Source organism: Argentina silus, assembly GCF_951799395.1.
Source record: "Argentina silus genome assembly, chromosome: 14".
In the NCBI taxonomy this organism is placed as follows: Eukaryota; Metazoa; Chordata; class Actinopteri; order Argentiniformes; family Argentinidae; genus Argentina; species Argentina silus.
In genome coordinates this window covers 19613869-19633868 of record NC_139668.1, presented here as the reverse complement: position 1 = coordinate 19633868, position 20000 = coordinate 19613869, and the positions used below count along the sequence as shown (strand labels likewise).

General features: G+C 46.8%; 1 protein-coding gene across 1 annotated transcript in view; it reads right to left on the bottom strand.

Annotated features, from left to right (window-relative positions):
- Positions 1 to 2535: 2535 nt before the first annotated feature.
- The window catches only part of atp9b (ATPase phospholipid transporting 9B), a gene marked incomplete at its 3' end in the record, with an annotated part of 37498 nt that continues 20033 nt past the window's right edge, over positions 2536 to 20000 (bottom strand). Inside the window, exons 11-25 of the mRNA XM_083684258.1 lie at positions 19014 to 19268; positions 14298 to 14459; positions 14062 to 14154; positions 12004 to 12087; positions 11429 to 11599; positions 11075 to 11173; positions 10838 to 10927; positions 9931 to 10075; positions 9554 to 9618; positions 8911 to 9066; positions 8229 to 8293; positions 7823 to 7931; positions 7094 to 7151; positions 4689 to 4892; positions 2536 to 2672 (exon numbers count right to left, since the gene is read on the bottom strand). Of these exons, the coding sequence (XP_083540384.1) occupies positions 2536 to 2672; positions 4689 to 4892; positions 7094 to 7151; positions 7823 to 7931; positions 8229 to 8293; positions 8911 to 9066; positions 9554 to 9618; positions 9931 to 10075; positions 10838 to 10927; positions 11075 to 11173; positions 11429 to 11599; positions 12004 to 12087; positions 14062 to 14154; positions 14298 to 14459; positions 19014 to 19268 (1893 nt within the window). The remainder of the gene's footprint in view (positions 2673 to 4688; positions 4893 to 7093; positions 7152 to 7822; positions 7932 to 8228; positions 8294 to 8910; positions 9067 to 9553; positions 9619 to 9930; positions 10076 to 10837; positions 10928 to 11074; positions 11174 to 11428; positions 11600 to 12003; positions 12088 to 14061; positions 14155 to 14297; positions 14460 to 19013; positions 19269 to 20000) is intronic.

Here is a 20000-nt window from a genome sequence, read left to right as displayed (position 1 = left end):
AACGGGATACAAAAACATGGCCACACACAGATCAGACAGAGAGAGATAAGACAGAGAGATAAGACAGACACACACACACACACACACACACACACACACACACACACACACACACACACACACACACACACACACGAGAGAATGATAAAACTCATTCCTCCTCCAACCCCCCCCCCCCTGTCTAGTTTCATCCATAGCAGGGTAAAAAAAAAAACACACAACACAGTGTCATCACAAGCCCAGGCCACAGGGGACAAGATCAGGGAATCCTAATCACACAGTCAATCAGTAAATCAATCAGACATTCCTAATCGTCAGCAGAAGTCAACAACATTATTACATCCTTTATAATCCTGTGGTGTTTTGACATTGAGAGAGAATAGTATCGTCATTGAGGAACATTGTCAGGGGTCGATAACTACAGGAGGAATGATTCTCTCCCGTGGCCCAGCTGTTCGCTCCTGGCGAGGGAGAACAAGCAGGTAACAGAAACATCTAGAAGATAAAAGTATCAACATGTAGGGATGGGGGGGGGCTTATTGAACGTCGATTACTTTGATGGGTGCTGGGGGTCGATACATCCATCCCACACTCTGGCACATCGTTTCAACAACGCTGCTCGTCTTTGTGTACAGCATGACGGCGTGACAGGCCAGCCAGGAATGATTTGACACTGACAGCGAGCGAATGAATGAATGAATGAATGAATGAATGAATGAATGAAGAGTGGGGCCTGCTGCTACTGGATGGAATTATCACCAATCCCGCCCACAATCTCACAAACTAGTGGCTTGTCTTTGTCGATGAATGATTATCCTATTTTTCAAAATCGATTTCGACCCCCCCCTCCCCAGGAACGACTAATCAATTAATCAAACTCATCCCTAGAAGTATCATCAATAGAAATACACTAACTCTTTTGATTGACATCTGGAGCTAGGAGAGGTTCATGAATGTCTCAAACACAACATTAGAATCATGAGGCACAATGCAAACAAGCCTGTCCAGCCAGCGACCAGGGACCCTGGTAACCAGGTAACCAGGTAACCAGGGTCGGGGACAATCCATTTCAATTCAGTCTATTCAGAAACTGAACAGAAATTCTAATTCAAATTCCACATTTCCTCTGTGCTAGTCAATGAGGGAAATACTTGAAATGTAAAAAAAAAAAAAAAGAGAGAATTTCAGTTAAGTTAACGATTTAGAAATGGAATTGACCCCACTCAAACCATGCTGGCAGCCAACGACAGACACATGACACATATATGGCGTAATACACGGTCTTCCAAGGCCAGAAGGAACAGAACAGAATACCATCGCCTAAACAAACGGATCTAAGGACTGTTGGCGTCCTACTATGAGGACTTCAGGAGGATATCCTGTCTGATGCCAGTCAGCATCTGGAAATGGAAAGGATCAAACTGCACACAGAGGAACACAAAACTCAAGTAGGGTGTTGTTCCCAGAACAAATCATTTCAAAATCATCGCTGAAACATCGTTAATTTTGGTTAATGTTCATTTTCCCAAGGTAAGTACAGTAAAGCGCAGGTTACAGCAGTAAAACAGCTGCACATAGGAAGTTCTTATTTACAGTGCTAGGAAACCATGGCGACGCGGAGAATTAATCACCAATTAAACCACAATACTATCCCTATGCTGTTTAGAGAAGCATAACGTCAAATGTAATAAAAAAAAAAAAAAACATTTTAAAAAGTCCAGAACTCCACATACAGTATATGAAAAGTTGCCTAAATCATATCGTACAAGAGTTATAAAAAAAAGAAAGAAAAAAAGAAAAGAAAAATGACACTCGAAGCAATCAGTTGGAAGTGCATTTAAAAAAAAACAGAAGGCGGCAAATTGACCCAGGCCTTCTGATCCAGTGCATCATGGGTAATTTGTACAACGTTTCATCCTTCCCTCTGGTCATCATCCATTCCTCTGGTCATCATCCATTCCTCTGGTCATCATCCATCCCTCTGGTCATCATCCATTCCTCTGGTCATCATCCATTCCTCTTTTAAAGTCTTTGTTTTTGTGCTCAAGTCTTTTCAAGTATTCCCATGTCTCACACAATACACTGCTGCTTCTTCTTCCTCCTCCTCCTCCTCCTCCTCCTCCTCTTCCCTCTTCTGTTGCTCTCAGTGGTTGACCTCTAACCTTTGACCTCTTCAGGTTCCCTGTCCGTCACTGTGGGTCCGATCAGTACAAAAAAGCGCTGGGGAAAAAGCAGCAGAAGAGTAGCAGGAAGAGCGGAAGGAAGAGAAGAGTCGGCAGGAGGAAGGAAGAGAAGAGTCGGCAGGAGGAAGGAAGAGAAGAGTCGGCAGGAGGAAGGAAGAGAAGAGTCGGCAGGAGGAAGGAAGGATCCATCCAGATCAGGAGGACAGCTTGGAGTAGCCCCCCCCCCCCCCCACCCCCCCCCCCCAGATCAGGAGGACAGCTTGGAGTAGCCCCCCCCCCCCCCCCCACCCCCACCCCCAGATCAGGAGGACAGCTTGGAGTAGCCCCCCACCCCCCCACCCCCACCCCCAGATCAGGAGGACAGCTTGGAGTAGCTGGGAGGAGAGAACTTGCGCTTCAGGTACTTGACGATGTAGAGGGGGAGGCAGCTCACGACAGTGATGGCTGACACCTTCCACAGGAAGGCCTTGGTGATGATGAAGGCCAGGTCTGGGAGGAGAAGGACAGAACAACAACACTTAGAGGTTGGTCTACGTAGTAAAAAAGAGATGCTTCACCCGAATTTCAGAACGACATATTTGTTTCCTTACCTTGTCAGCAGTCTATGGACAAGGACAGAGTTCAATACACTGTTTTAGGTATGTTTATATATTTATATATATGTTTTTTTTTATTTTTTATAAATTTTCTTTTTTTACCAAAACCCAATAGAAACCAAATATGTGTTTTTTGTCATTTGGGTGAACTATCCCTTTAACCCGCAGGTCCGTTTGCCAGGAATGTGCTTGGTAAAAGGAGAATGTGTCGATACGTTGGTTTATAATCATGTTGACACTGTACTCTACTACACAACAATGGTGGCAGTGTTGTCAAAAGAGACCGTGCCACTTCCAAAAATAGTCTCTGTGCCAATTATTTCCCAACAGGATTTGTCCTACTAATACTACTACTGTACTAATACTACTACTGTACTAATACTACAACTGTATTAATACTACTACTGTACTAATACTACAACTGTACTAATACTACTACTGTACTAATACTACTACTGTACTTGGGAAGCATTTGGAGTAATCTGGTCTCTTGTGTCAACATTATGTAACTTTATCAATTCAGCACTTCTAAAAGTAAAACCTGACATGTGAGAGTTGCTGATTGACAGATCTGTCCTGTGTGTTTGACTGAGCTTCTGCGCGAGTGTGTGAGTGTGTATCCTGTGTGTGTGTGTGTGTGTGTGTATGTGTATGTGTATGTGTTTGTGTCGGACTGAAAGAGTATGATATGATAACAGGCAAACATGTTCAAGATGTCACATGACCATTGTCAGGCGCCAGAAACAGGATCCTATTATGGTCACTGACGGATACGACCTCACCCCAGGGGAGGCTGCTGGAGGTAGAAATCAGAGGACGGGCTCATTGTAATGCATGGAATGGAATGTGGAATGGCATCAAACACGTGTGTCCCGTCCTCCTCCCCACTCCTCCGTCCGTTCCATGCGTTACAATGAGCCCGTCCTCCGATTTCTACCTCCACCAGCCTCCCCCGTCTCATACAGCAGATGAGCATGGCTCATTAGTGGTTACACAGAGAGGACAGCACAGCACAGCACAGGGAACACAGATGGATGGAGAGAAAGAGAGAGAGAGAAAAGGAGGTGGAGAGGATGGAGGGAGGGAGCAGGTGATTCTGCAGCGCTGCACACCTACCCAGGAAGGCTCCAAAGGACACCCTGCCTACACCTGTCCCACCACCAGAGAGAGAGAGGGGGGAGAGAGAGAGAAAGAGAGAGAAGGTGAGTGGTAGCACTTGAGGAGTGAGAGAGGGGGGGAGAGAGAGAGAGAGAGAGGGGGGGGGGGGAGAAAGAGAGAGAGAGAGGGGGGGGGAGGGAGGGAGAGAGAGGGGGAGAGAGGGGGAGAGAGAGAGGGGGGGAGAAAGAAAGAGAGACAAGGTGAGTGGTAGCACGGGAGGAGAGAGAGAGAAAGAGAGAGAGAGAGAGGGAGAAAAAATAGAAACATAGAGCAGACAAGCAAAGCACAGACCTGCAAGGTTTAGATTAGGCTGCTAATGTTTAAAAGTAAGTAAGTGCAAAACTAAAAACACTAAAGCAAACTAGAACACACAAGCTGCAGTGCAGGGTGAAGGGTGATGCTTTGTTCCATAGCTAGACTCAAACCAGCCACCAGCAACACCATCATCTACACCCTGTTATCCTGTCAGCACACTGACTCACAGCATACAAATCAACGGTTTCCTCACAGCTAAACACAACAGAACCTTCAGAAATGACAACAACAACTACAACTACAACTACACTGGCTCCTTACTCGGGCTATGAAATAGTGTGATATTTGATCATATTGTGATATTGTTATTACAGACGATAGTCTTTAAAAGTGCTTAAAAAACCCTGTTTTTACAAGGCAAAGCGCCTCTCCAGGTGCTGTGAGAACAGCTGGTGCGTCTCTCTGTTTCCCCAGCCTAGCAAACCCTGCTGCTCACCAAAGTACTCGTTGAGGAAGGCCAGCGAGGCCAGGTAGGCGCCCAGGCTGAAGAACTCGGCCATGACCATGAGCCAGTGCCAGGTCCGGATAGTCAGGGCCACCATGAGGAGCTCGGTGAGGATGAGGGAGGTGAAGGAGATGGCCACCACGTGGACGAACTCAGACTCAAACAGCAGCAGCGCTCCGTACATCAGGATGCCCCCTGGTGGCCGCAGGGAGAAGTGTTAGTGATGCACAGTGTTTTATTTTTTTTCATTATTTATTTTTATTTTGTACCATTAGTTATCCAAGAAAACACACTAAAACCATTGTGTCATTCACAGGTGTGCCCTGTTTGCGAATACAAATGAAAATACATATGTTATTTTGCTTATGTTGTTGTGTTGTGTTTCCCAGACGTAGGTCATTAACATGATAAAGACCACGTACAGAGACTCTTCATCACGTCCTTTCTAGTCCAGACAGAGGCTCAACCTGTGTCTGGATAGCCACCCACAGGAAATTGGACGACCAAATAAGGTTTGCGGTTGATTAAGCACAAATTATCATTAAAACTAACTAGGATGATTCAACAAGTGTTCTGTCTGCCTTGTGTAAATTGCCTGAGGCTTCATTTCATTTGACCCCGGAGAGAAAACTCACTGAAAGACTTCTCCTTATTCAAAAGGGCACGTTGAGACACCAGACCGGAGCCACACTATTGAGGATTAGCAATTGTGTTTCTGGAGATAAGGCTTAATTCAATAACATTATTTATGAAGGGGAGAACGTTTGGGGTGGGAGGGGGGGGCTGGGGGGGCGACACACACACAATGTCCCCTAGTGTATCCCACCCTCCCTGGGTAGCTCGCCACTCATTCATCCTCGGGGTCGACTGTATCCCGATAGCCTTTCATTTCATCATAACACGCCGCAAATTGAGCCTAATAGACTATAACTGATCGCATAATTGCTTTTTCATACAGTCTTCCTGCGTACGGTGGCATTCCTGCGAGCTAAACTCTGTAATAAATTAAAGAAGCCGAGAGAGTGGCTGATATTTATTCCCCCCCCCCCCCCCGCCCCCCCAACCTCCTCCCCTCATATCTCCACCTCCCCCTCCCCCTCCTCCTCCTCCTCCGCGATTCTCCTGGTCTCGGTATTAGCCCTTTAATTAAAGAACTGGAGCTGTCAGGAAGTCGCGCTTGAGCAGGAACATAGATCTTTCTCACACGCTGCATGGCTTAGCGATTACAGAAATATCGATTTACCGGACGCGGACAAAAGCCCGCGTGTAACTGCGGATGACGCTCGGAAACCTAAGCTACTGAGAAAGTGACTGTCTGTCGGGCCGGGGCCCCGGAGGGATTCAGGTATGGCACGCAGTAAAGATGATGAAATACAAGTTGAAGTGGAAGGGCCTTGCTGCTGTACAGACGGACGGGAATAAAAGGCAGGTATTAGGGCGACTGGAACAGTATCCTTGAGGTGCAGTAGCTACTGTACTTGTCAGGAGCTTTTTTTGGGGGGGGGTGGGTGGAGGCGGGTGGGAGGGAGGAGGGGAGGGGGGGAGGGGTTTGCTCCTCCTGTGCACATTGTTTTTTTGTTTTTTTTTAACTGTGTACAAACTTTGTCTTTCTATCTGTGTCAATAAACTAATGTAAACAAATACTGGCTTTTCACGAGAGCTTTTCAGAAGAGACCTGGCACCTGGCAGACGCATAGATTCCTTATTTCCATACTATAAACAACTACACTGCAGCGCTGCCATACTGTAGCTTTACGTACTGGGGGGGTTGTCGTACTGGGGGGGGGGTTGTCGTACTGGGGGGGTTGTCGTACTGGGGGGGGGTGTCGTACTGGGGGGGGGTTGTCGTGCTGTGGGGGTTGTCGTACTGGGGGGGGGTTGTCATACTGTGGGGGTTGTTGTACTATGGCGGTTGTCAAGACTGTGGGCCTCAGGGTTGATTTGCCCCCGGCAGACACCTGTTAAGAGTCCTCATTTACATATAGTGTCACTCAACCTGTGTGCTGGACTAGACTAGACTAGACTAGACTAGACTAGAGTTCTGGAAACATCATCAACAGCCAAGGAACTCTGCCTCAGAGAGCTCCTGAGGACTATCCTGGACTAGACTGCCTCAGAGAGCTGCTGAGGACTATCCTGGACTAGACCCGGACTAGAGCCTCTGCCTCAGAGAGCCGCTGAGGACTATCCTGGACTAGACTCTCTTCGCTTACGAAACTATAGAGGAAAAACTCCACACTCTGAAGAAGTTCTCTTGACTGCAACGTCAGTGATTAAATGTCATGACTTTCGCAAGTAAGCAGTGTTGCATTTTTTTTTTACAATTGAATGTGAATGTACACGATCAGCGAACGCAGCAGTGGAGGCTGGTGGAGGTAGAAATCAGAGGACCCTACCTTGGTACACACTGATCAACACCCAGATGAGGAAGGTCTTGAAGGACAGGGAGCGACCCTGGAAGGAGAGAGAAATAGAGGTAAGGACCAGAGCAAAACACACCATCCACTTCCTGTCAACCCAAGGACAAGAGCTTTTACCTGCTATCACCAAAACAATATTATGTTAAAGGGGCAATCTGGAATTCAAACAACAACAAAGCGGTCACCCCGCCACTGTCTTTGGTAAACAGCTGAGGGGCGGAGAACGATCGATGCCAGGACTGACTATCCATGAGATAAGAAATAACAGTTTTAACCATGTTTTGAAGCTATACAGTGTTTGTGAAAATGACATTGTTCACAAACAATGGAGTAAAACAAGCTTATATTGTGAGTTCTGGTAAAACAGTTGAACTAAGCTCATGAGGCATTTAATTTATAAGTTATATTCTTCATGAATCAATGGCTTTATATAATTCATTTAAAAGTCCTGAAACTGAGGTACAAATCCCAGATTGCCCCTTTAATGACACTGTTATTACCTGCTAAATCAAAACAACAGTAACAGACAGACAGAGTTGAATATATCAGTATCAGGGGAGGCTCGTGGAAGTAGAAATTGGAGGATGTGCTCATTGTACTGCATGGAATGGGATGAGGAATGGTATCAAACACGTGTGTTTCCGTTCCATGCATCCCTGTCCTCCGATTTCTACCTCCAGCAGCCTCCCCTGGTGGTTATCTTACTTTGGTGAGGTCTTTGTAGAGCTCGGGGTACAGAAGTGCCATCTCAGGCTTCACATCCTGGTCCAGAACCAGGGAGAAGACCGGGAACATGGTGTAGACCGTGGCATACCTGCACAGGTGAGAGAGAGGGGGAAAACAGGACTCACTCAGAAAGACAGGACTCACTCAGAAAGACAGGACTCACTCAGAAAGACAGGACTCACTCAGAAAGACAGGACTCACTGAGAATACTGTCATCTTTCATTTAGCAGCAATAGAGAGGATCTCTCTTTCTCACGTGAATCCAAAACCTTTTTTTCTATCCTTTATTCATTCAACCCCTTTGAGACCAGGGTCTCTTTTTCAAGGGTGCCCTGATTACAGACACACAGCGTGAGTTCAGTGGGATGTTTCCAGCTGTACGTACCCGACCATTAGGAAGCCTTGGTACAAAGGAACTGAGGCAAAGAAGAAGACAGAGGAAAATACCGCCTGTAAAGAGAACATTTCAGATTAAATTAAAGGGGCACTTTAACCATATCACTGTTTCAACAACACTGAAAGTGAAGAGAGAGACAGAGAGAGCCAGGGTGGGCCAGGGTATCAGTAAAGCTAGTCTACTAGCCTACCTGCTAACCCCCTAGCCTACCTGCTAACCCACTAGCTTACCTGCTAACCCCCTAGCCTACCTGCTAACCCCCTAGCCTACCTGCTAACCCACTAGCTTACCTGCTAACCCCCTAGCCTACCTGCTAACCCCCTAGCCTACCTGCTAACCCCCTAGCCTACCTGCTAACCCCCTAGCCTACCTGCTAACCCCCTAGCCTAGCCTACCTGCTAACCCCCTAGCCTAGCCTACCTGCTAACCCACTAGCTTACCTGCTAACCCCCTAGCCTACCTGCTAACCCCCTAGGCTACCTGCTAACGCCCTAGCCTACCTGCTAACCCCCTAGCCTACCTGCTAACCCCCTAGCCTACCTGCTAACCCCCTAGCCTAGCCTACCTGCTAACCCCCTAGCCTACCTGCTAACCCCCTAGCCTAGCCTACCTGCTGACCCCCTTGCCTACCTGCTACCCCCCTAGCCTACCTGCTAACCCCCTAGCCTACCTGCATGGTGGAGATGATCATGCCGCGGTGCATGACGAACTGGCCCAGCGCCGCCGAGCGCTTGTAGCTGTTCCTGCCGTGCACCATGAGCAGCCGGCCGATGTGCTTGAACTGGGTGATGGAGAAATCTGCAGCCAGCGACGCCTGCTTCCCCTCCTGTGTGGGGGGACGGAGAGGTGGGCTCGGTGGGTGGAGCGATGCTGAGGTTGTGGGTTTGATTCCCCTGGGACCATATGTACAAACTATGTATCCACTCATTGTACTGAAACACAATGTACTGCTTGGATAAAAGTGTCCATCGAGGCTGGTGGAGGTAGAACTTGGAGGCTGGGCTCATTGTTATGCCTGGAATATGGACACCCACGTGTTTGATACCATTCCTCATTCCGTGCCATGCATTAAATGAACCCGTCCTCCGATTTCTACCTCCATCAGCCTCTCCTGATCTATATACTCTATATTATATTATATCATTAAACAGAAGTCAATGCAGATAAGACAGCCCCCACATGTCAGTCAGTCTGAATATCAAAGTAATTCATAACATGCTGACTGTCTATTAGCATTTGGTTGTTGATTAAATGCAATATAAATGCAAAAGGCTAATATCTGTGGCCAGGGTACAGTAGGAGGAATGATGTACCTTCCCCTCGATGCCAATCCCACAGTCTGCTGCCTGGATCATGCTGACATCATTTCCTCCATCCCCTGCGAGAGACAGGAATTAGTCATGATGGGCAGCCACAGCCTTCATCATCAAATGCAAAAATGCCAAAGAAGTCGATTACAGAAATGAAGGGAATTTCAACACAGATGTGCTCGGATCGCCCCCTTGTGGACATAAGAGGTAATCCATCTCTTAATACTGCATGTGCAACTTTAACTTTGTTGCCTTCTTGGCCAGGACTCAGATTTAAAAAAGCGATATACATATAAATCCCAATGTGATTTCTAAAAAAGGATAAATAAAAACAAACAAATAAACTGTTATGAAAACAAATAAAAAGATGGCGGTGTCACCTATGGCGCAGGTTCTGTTGGCGGTGTGCTGCTTCAGCAGGGTGACTATCTGGGCCTTCTGGGTGGGGGAGCATCGGCAGCAGACCACCGCGGGACACTGACACGCCAGCTCCACAAACTCATGCTCGTAGTAACGCAGACACACCTGGAGGGCAGAGGAGGACACGTTGGCTGGGCTCCACAGGGCATTCTCAGGCACTCTGTCAGGGGAGGCTGGCGGAGGTAGAAATCGGAGGACAGGGTTTATTTGTAATGCATGGAACGGAATGAGGAACACGCGTGTGTTTGGATGATGTACCGTTCCTCATTCCGTGCCGTTGCATTACGATGAGCTCGTCCTCCGATTTCTACCTCCATCAGCCTCCCTTGCCCTCTATACAGAGTGTACACCGAGGACGGATATGTGTGGACATGTAATCAAGTGGCGTTCCCAAACAAGTACGTAGGGAATCTTCCGGAAGTTCTGTTGACTCATTCATTCAGAAAATTCCTTCACAGGCAGGAGTAAGCAGGTGTGTGACGTAGGTACAGGTTCCCCATGGAAGGTATTTACTATCACTGCAGCTTCTAGGTGATGAAACGTTTCCGGCGTCTCGAATCAAGAACGATGCGGTTCGCTGCCTTGTTTGTTGTTCTGCTCTCAACTTGTTACTTTTGGCACTGGAACTGTTTTTATCCTTTTGGCTGCAACTGTACAATCTGCTCTGAGAGGGTGTGTGTGTGTGTGTGTGTGTGTGCATGTGTGTTTTTGTCGTTTTGGCTGCATCTATACAATCTGTATGTGTCAGCGCGTGTGTGTGTGTGTGTGCGTGTATGCATGCATGCATGCAGGCAGTGTGTGTGTGTGTGTGTGTGTGTGTTTGCGCACCCCTGCGTGTCTGTGTGCATGCGTTCATGTGTGTAGTACCTCTAAGGAGTCTCCAGAGATGACCAGAGCACAGTCGTGTTTCCTTCTGAAAGCGTTGAGCTCCAGATGGGCCTCCCCTCTGTTGGAGACCTGCTCGAGAACCAGGCCACACAATTAGTGGAGGCAGACACAAGATCCCTTTAACTGTCACCAAGACACGAGATCCCTTTAACTGTCACCAAGTAGAACAGATCATCACAACGTTTACATCGAGAGAGGAAGCGAAGCGAGGCGTACCGGTTTGAAGACGTGGATGTCTTGGCTTCTGGAGACCAAGTGAGAGCTTTTGGCGATGCAGGTGGCCGTCTCCAGCTTGTCCCCCGTCAGCATCCATATCTGAAGAAAGAACACCGTGAAAAACAGTCAGTATCCATATGAACAGAGAACACCACTGTGAAAAACAGTCAGTATCCATATGAACACAGAACACCGCTGTGTCAAACAGTCAGAATCTGTGTACTCCATGTAATGCTTCTAATTTCTATAATATGTGTCTTGTTAATGTTGTTTTTGTTTTTACATGATGTACAGTGTGTTGAGACCCTGGTGATGATAGTGCACTTTAAAACTGAAGTCTCCAGAGATCCAGACCTTGATCCCGGCGTTCCTGAGCAGCTCCAGGGTGGGCCTGACGTCGGCCTGCAGCTGGTCCTCCACCCCAGTCAGACAGAGCAGCTCCATCTCCCTCTCCAGGCTCTCCACCACCGCCGCCACCTTCAGGCTGCGGTCGTGGATGCTCAGCTTGGCCTGGTTGTAGCGGTTCTGGGGGGAGAGGTGGAGGTGGAGAGATGGAGGTGGAGGTGGAGAGATAAGAGGAGAGGTCTTGAAAAATATTGTTAGCCTCTAGGACTGTGACTACCCACCCCCCCCCCCCCCAATATATAATTAGGAGCATTCAGTTGTCGCCATCGAAAAGAAAATGGATTGAGGGTCAGACAAGATGGCGTGTGATGCCTTCCTTTAGAGACGGAGAAGAGAGGTTGTTAGGGATGGAGGGAAAGATGAGATGGAGTGAAAGTGAAATAAAGACAAAGTTTATCACAGAGAGAGAGAGAGAGAGAGAGACAGAGAGCAAGTGAGAGAGAGAGAGAAAGAAAACAGTGATAGGAGAGGAAAATAGGTGGCTCACTCACGGCCTCATTCTGTCTGTAGAGTTTTATTTATACCTCAAAGTCTTGATACTGCTCCTCAGACAAGGACTTCTTCGCCACCACCAGCGTCCGCAGGCCCTCTCTGGCCATGTTTCCACACTGAAGAGGAGAGGGAGCCATGAAGATCATCATCATCATCATAATAATAAATATCTTTAGCAGACACTTTAATCCAAAGTAACTTACAGTACCGTGACTGCATACATGGTCCCAGCGGGAATCAAACACACAACCTTAGCATTGCTAGTGCCATGCTCAAGAACATATCTACACTCTACCTCTGTATTACTGTTTGGCACACACACACACACACATTCAAATCTATTTATTTCGCTGTAAAAAAAAGAAAAAAAAAAAAAGTACATAAATGTATATACACAAGGTCCGGTATAACAGTTACACAGCACAAGCATAGGACATTTAATCGAATTAACTCACTAACTGCCAAAGAGTTCCGGAACCCTCACCACCGAGAGTGCCGAGTGTTCTATGTGGTGTTTACCTAGCAACAACACTCTGATTGGCTACAAGATGAAGCATCATCTTTATGCATTCTGGTGAATAAATGCAATAAATCTTGTAAATAAATGTCTAAAAGAAATAATAAAAAAAAAGTAATTCTTCCTTCTTCTAGCATTGTGACTGCCAATACCCCCTGGTCCTAGCATAGATTACTTTTTCTTACGATGACTGATGGATAGATGACTCACTTACTTAGACAAATGTATTTGTTGTAAGTCGCTTTGGATAAAGGCGTCTGCTAAATGCCATGAATGTAAATGTAAGGTCACCCTTGGCACTCTAGAAGGCTGACAATGTGGGCGACTTCATTCACCCTCGGCACTAAATGAGTCATAAGGACACAATGTACAGCGCGGTACGGTACAGTACAACCGACTGCATTGTCAACCGACAAAACACCACCAAACCAAAAAAATCGATGCTGACTATATCGCCGCCTGCAGCGACAGTTCAGAGGACACAATAAAACACACGGACGGACGGACAGACAGACGGACGGACGGACGGACGGACGGACGGACGGACAGCGGTTTATCTCTGATATGAAAGGCTCAGCGGACTGAGGCCTGACGCGCTGATTGCTTATTGACGTGAGCATCGCTGCGGCCGTGGTGACAGCGGGACATAACAACCGATGAGGACATCATTAATTAACACCGTCGTCAGGATTATGACATACTGTGCAATGGCCGACTTGGAATATTCACGACTAATGTAGGTCACTCATTAAAATAAACCAAAAAACGCCCCCGGTCGTCGAACGACTCGATATTGCGATAATGCAATTATTAACATATGTAACACAAGTCCCTCGGATCAGGCTGGGCTTGGCCCTGTTGATCTGTACATGAATGAATGTCCTGGTTGTTAACACAGAGGGTGATGAGACTCAAACAGATGAATGACAGTTATGAAAGTAATATTAGCTAATATATTCGCGAGTCTCCCGAGTCAGACACGTTTGCTTGCGTCCTATAAATGACAGGTGCTCCGATCTTCCGCCGTAGATTGAAGACTCATCTCTTCAGGCTACACCTTAACTGTCCCTCCTAAAGACCTCTTCAGCCTCACTACCCCCCTGTACAAGTTTCTCTCCTGTTAATATAAAAGAAAAAAGCCTTGTGACTGCCAATGGCCCCTGGTGTGAGCATTAATTACTTTGTCTTATGATGACTGATGGATAGATGTACTATAGTGGTCCTCTGTGGCTCAGTTGGTAGAGCATGGCGTTAACAACACTAAGGTTGTGGGTTTGATTCCCACTGGGACCATATATACTGAAAAATGTATGCACTCACTGCAATGTCAGTCGCTTTGGACAAAAGCGTCAGCTAAATGGCTCATATATATTATATTACTATTGATTGTATATATTGTGTATTGTATTGTTACTACTCTTATATTTGATTGCTATCCTTGTATTTCACTGCACTGTTGAGAGGTCGCTCGTCAAAAGCATTTCATCGTTCCGTTTACTGCTGTATCCTGTCCGTATGATAAACACACTTTGATTTGATTTGATTTGAGGATGTGACATCATGGAACCCTCACCTCCTCTTCCAACCAATCGTTGTACTGCACGATGCTCGCCATGGCAACGTCAGCGCCCTTCATGTAAAACGTGATGTCACCTGTGGTCTCCTCCTGAAGCAGGAATCAAACATTAAAACATCTACAAACATTTAAGGCTGTGGCATCCATGTCACCAGTTCAACACACACACACACACACACACACACACACACACGCGCACGCACGCGCATTTCCCCCGTGTTTGCGGCCCCTACCCTGACGATGATGCCCATCCTCTTGCTCTCGGAGGTGAAGGGGAAGATCTGCAGGATGAAGAAGGTGAGGATCTGACCGGCCGTGGTCCTCAGCTGCAGGGAGGTCAGGTCCCTGTTCACCAAGGTCAGCCCAACACTCTCTGTCCAGCGCACCAGGGCCACCTGAGGAGAACACACACACACACACACACACACACAGGCACGCGTACATACACACACACAGGCACACACACAAACACACAGGTCAGCAGGGAAAGATGGAAGGTCAGGTCACACACCTGCTCTACACGCAGGCCCACGCCTTCTGCACCCTCCACAAGGATAGCACAGCGTGCTCTGGGTGCTGTTCGCTCGAGGGGTCAAGGGTCAACTTCCTCTCCGCTCTCATTGGAGGGTAGGGAGCACATGGAAGACACTTGTTCATTGTTTACTATCGTTCACAGCTGAGGGGGAACAGAATGTCAACAGGAGGACCATTAGCTGGGGGGTGGTCCACAGGACAGGCCTGACTGGTTACATAACTAGTAAATATACCGTACACAACAAACTAGCAGAAAACGGATGAAAACATATCTGTTTTAAATCACTATCCATTTTGATCCGTGGAATCTGATATCTAGAGCCATCAGTTTAAACAGAAACTATTCCTGACAAAGGAGTAATGACGCACTTCGTCACGTCCCTACTCCGGTATGATGAAAACGCTGGATGAGCTATTATTATGAACATTTGGATAATTATTTTTTTTAAATATATTTTTAGGGCATTTCTGCTTTATTGGGATAGAGATAATATAGATTGACAGGAAGGATGGGTGAGAGAGAGGAGGGATGACATGCAGGATATGTCGATGGCCGGAATCGAACCAGGGACCTTGCGATGATATGGCACGCCCCTTAGTGTGCTATGCCACTGAACGTCCCAACATTTGGATAATTTGCTTGTCCACTAATCAACTTAGACAGGCAAACTATTCACTTGTGGTCAAAAAGCATAAAATAGCACCAATACTAAACTAACAAAAACTGCACTGAAACGGGCCTCTACTGAACAGATCTAAACTACTTTAAAATTAATGATATATAGCCATCGATTATTGAAGATAATATATATATATAAATAACTTATCAATGCCTCATCAGCTTAATTCACTGCCTTATCCCCATCAGAACTCCACATAATCTTATTCTACTCCATTGCTTGTAAGCAATGCAATTGTAAACAAACACTGTACAGCTGTAAAACATGGTTCAAACTGTCTTTCTGATGTCACTGGTCAGTCCTGGCGTCCATAGCTCTGTCTGTGAGTTGGAGACTGATTATCTTTATGCAGCCCCATCCTCCTCCGTTTACCACTCCTGTTGTACAGCTGTATTATTCTGATGTATTTCATTTCCTGGCATCGCCAACTTGTTCTTTCCTGTGTGCTAAATAAATTAAATAAATAGTTTGCATGAAAAAAAAAAACTCAATCCACACATCCCGTAAACAATGCTCTGGATAACATATCTCAGGAGTTTTAGTCGATCCACTCACGTCCAGATGAGTGTTTTCCTGTTTTTCTTTCTCCTTCCCTCTCTCCTCAGCAGGAACCCCCCCCCCCCTCCCCCCCTCCCCCCCAACTGCACACGACTCAATTCTCCACGGGTTCATTTTCATTTTGCTCACTTCAAGGTTGTCATTATACTCTGACCTACAAATTGGAACTTCCTGCTAATACCCCATCATTCTCCTGCTCCCTCTTTGAGCCAGCTATATTTACTTAACACACATCTGTGGATCATTATCGCATGTGCACACACACAGGCTAGTATGCACACACACACACACAGGCACGTACACACACAGGCACGTACACACACCAGTATGCACATACACACACAGGCACATACACACAGGCACACACACACACACACACATACACACACACACATACACACACACACACACACACACACACACACACACACACACACACGAGCCAGGATCCAATACCTACCTCTTCAATCTACTTTATCAGCTCCATGGGAACTATTTAAGGCCGTGTCGGCCCTGATACAACCTGCATGTGAATCACGGGTTAAACACGTACTGGGAGACGATCCCGTGACGACTTTACGACGGTGGCAGACCGGTTTAAACTACCCAATCAATCATTTCAATAGCATTCCTGTACTGTATATCAGCATGGCAGAGGAGCCTTTAAAATTAACAGCAGCTAAGCATTTCAGGATGAAAACGGATCCGCGATCGTCAGGGTTCCTCCCAGCATGTCATTATTAGCCGTATGAAGCACACTCTAAATTGAAAAAATTGAAAAAATAATAAAAAATAATCATTTTTCAGGTTTACGATGTAATAAGGACGGTGAGTTGACTGTACATTCACAATATGAAGGGCTACTCCATTTTAACTGTTCATACTGTACATGTGAGATATTCATACGGACTCTGTTGATCAACGGGCATTTCTGCTGCTTTTCATTTTTCATGTGAAGGGGTCATTCAGGGATATGAGTGGTCACATGACCAACCACCCCAATAATCCTGTTGTCTTGTTGACAAACAAACACACTATTTTAGCAGAGGATTTTAATCCAAAAAGCAACATATAGTACATTGTGAGTGTACATCCATTTTTGGTGTATATATGGTCCCAGCAGGAATCGAACCCACAACCTACGCGCCCCTCAGGCAGGTACCTGTATCCTGTTACGCCATATGTGAGATGATAAACACCTAGGGGGTCGTGAAACTCCACAGTCATTCAAGACCAGGGTCAAACGTTCCTCTGTGACATCACAGACAGGGTCAAGGGTCGCAGCAGGGCACGGTGAAGCAGCAGGTCACCTGAACACCCCCCCCCCCCCCCCCCTCGGGTCTCATATGGACCTGGTGACTGGGCTTTGACACAGCTGTCAATGAGAGACAGAGAGAGAAAGAGAGAGAGAGAGAGAGACAGAGAGAGAGAGAGAGACAGACAGAGAGAGAAAGACAGAGACAGAGAGAGAGAGAGAGAGAGAGAGTGAGAGACAGAGAGAGAGAGAGACACACACTACTAGCTAGAGAAAGAGATAGAGGGAGAGAGAGAGAGAGAGAGAGAGAGAGAGAGAGAGAGAGCAGAGGAAAAAGAGTAGGTAAGGGTAAAAGGTAGAGTGGGAAATGAAGAGGAGAGTGAAGGAGAGATTGAGAGAAAAGGAGAGCGAGGGAGACAGATAGGGGGTGAGGGAGGATGGCAGGGTGGGGGAGGTGAGGGGGGGGGGGACAACAACCGCAGACCCCCTCTCATCGTCTCTCAGAGAAAATTAAATATTGATCAATCCGAGCGGTCCGAGACAATGGGGGGGGGGAGATAGAGAAGAGGGTACGAGGAAATAAATAAATATACACGTCAAGTCGGGACGGGACGGGACAGGCAGGCAATTCCAGGACGGACAAAAAAAAAAAAAAAAGGGAGATTTATCTTTCGTGAGCTTTTCATCTTCATTGTGATTGGCTAGACCGGCCCAGGGAAGGGTGAGGGAGACGGAGAACGGTACACTAACGCTTCACAAAGTCATTGTGTCATGGCCGACAAATGCATCAACGGTCCCCGACCCGTGTGTGTGTGTGTGTGTGTGTGTGCGTGTGTGTGTACATTATAAATGGGCCATTAGCGATCTTTCAATATCTACTGAATATCTCTTTTAAAAAAACTAATAATGACAGAGAGACCTTTTCTTTCCTTGTGCCCTGTGTATGCATGTGATATTCATCAAGGTGTGTCCCGGGGTTTTCTCTGGTAGCAGTGTCCATATTAGCATTAGAAGAGGCTAGTAAATAACAGGGTAAGTTAGCGCCGTCTTGGTCATAAATGCCACAACTATAAGGTTACACCAGGGGAGGCTGGGTGGAGGCGGAAATCGGAGGCCGGGCTCATTGTAATACATGGACCGGAATCAGGAACGATGGCTGCCGATTTAACATGGCCATTTATAAAGCACTTTGTGTTTGATACCGTTCCTCATTCCGTTCCATGCTTTACAATGAGCCCGGCCTCCAATTTCCGCCTCCGCCAGCCTCCCCTGCTAGGGTTTCACAGCCAGAGGAAGGAGAGCTGCAGGGCGGCCATTGGTCTCGTTATTGCTCCAGATTCTTCCTTCAATTGGAGCAATAAATTCTCAGGACGAAATACGCCGTGTGTTAAAAACTTCGCCTCCCGAAAGCACGTTTACTACCTCTGACCTCTGACCTTGGGGGTTCATGGAATAGCCCGTTATGACTATTACCGACTACCTTGGGGCCAGGAGTTTTTCCTGCACGTGACCTGACTAGGAAAAACTCTTGGCCCTAGTTATTGGCCTTAGTTATGGGTTTGTAGGCCATAGCAAGCGAACAAGCAAGGTTTTGCCCTGGCCAGGTCATATCCTGTACATAGAGACTACTGAGTATATAAACACAACAATAATAACTGAGTCTCTACTGCAGAACATCAGACAGAAGCCTGTGGAGTCTGAACCTTCAGGTAACCGTTGTTGGGTGCAGCTGGCGTTGACAGGGATGTGTCTTATTTCAACTGTTTCTAATCTTTTTTGGGAAGCGCACTGCACTGCATTTCTGTAGGAAACACGATTAATAAATAAAGTTCTGTTTGATTTGAAGTGGAGAGGCTGACCTCGTCTGGTCTGGAGGCCTGCTAGTTTATAAATAAAGTTATGTTTGAAGTGGAGAGGCTGACCTCGTCTGGGCTGGAGGCCTGGTAAGTCCGGTTGTCATCGCTGAAGTCCTGGTCGGCCTCGGCCTGGTCCGTCTCCCCGGTGACGCCGACGCGGGCCTCGTAGACGGGCGTGACGTTGTGGCACAGCGCGATGGCCTTCACAGCCTCGTGGATGCGGCTGCTGACGCTCTTGCGGACCTTCGGCGCCGCCGGCTGCGGCTTCCTGGAGGGGGTGGAGCTTGTGCTGCTGCCGTTGGACTGGGCGGAGCTCACCTGCTGTGGACGAGACCCAATCGACCAATCCAATTAAATGTTAGAATCTAACAATGGACCATTTAGCTACTTATGAAACACTTCTAAGCTCCAAACTAGTGTATAATAAGTGCTCCCTGTCCCGATACTAAAGGGTTTTCAGAATCGTTAGAATTCAGAAAAATGAGAATTCAGAATCATTAGAATTCAGAAGAATTTGAATTCAGAATCATTAGAATTCAGAATCATTAGAATTCAAAAGAATTTGAATTCAGAATCATTCAAATTCAACATTAGAATGCTGCACACTGCACACAGGAGCTAGGACTTCAGCTAAGGAAGCTGAGGTAATGACACTAAGCCATGTCCTAAAGGGGCACTCACACTCTGTACCACTGACCATGTGATCATGTTGGTTGCTCAGTGTTGAGCATCCTCCGATTTCTACCTCCACCAGCCTCCACTGATGGTGACAAGGGAAACCACACTGAGAATTAGACTGTTGTTTAAAAACAAGGTATTTCCTTCCAGAGCGCTGATAACGTGTGTGTGTGTGTGTGTGTTGTTCTGTTTGTGTCTGACAGTAAACAGGCCTTGCATACAGGCTGGCTTTGTGCTGACTCTTTCCAAGGCTGCTGCAGTACATCTTTCAACGTGCTTAGTTTGCTTATGGAGTTGCAATATCTCCATTTCATTCCATCACCAACTAGCTACTGTACAACACACACACACACACACACACACACACACACACAC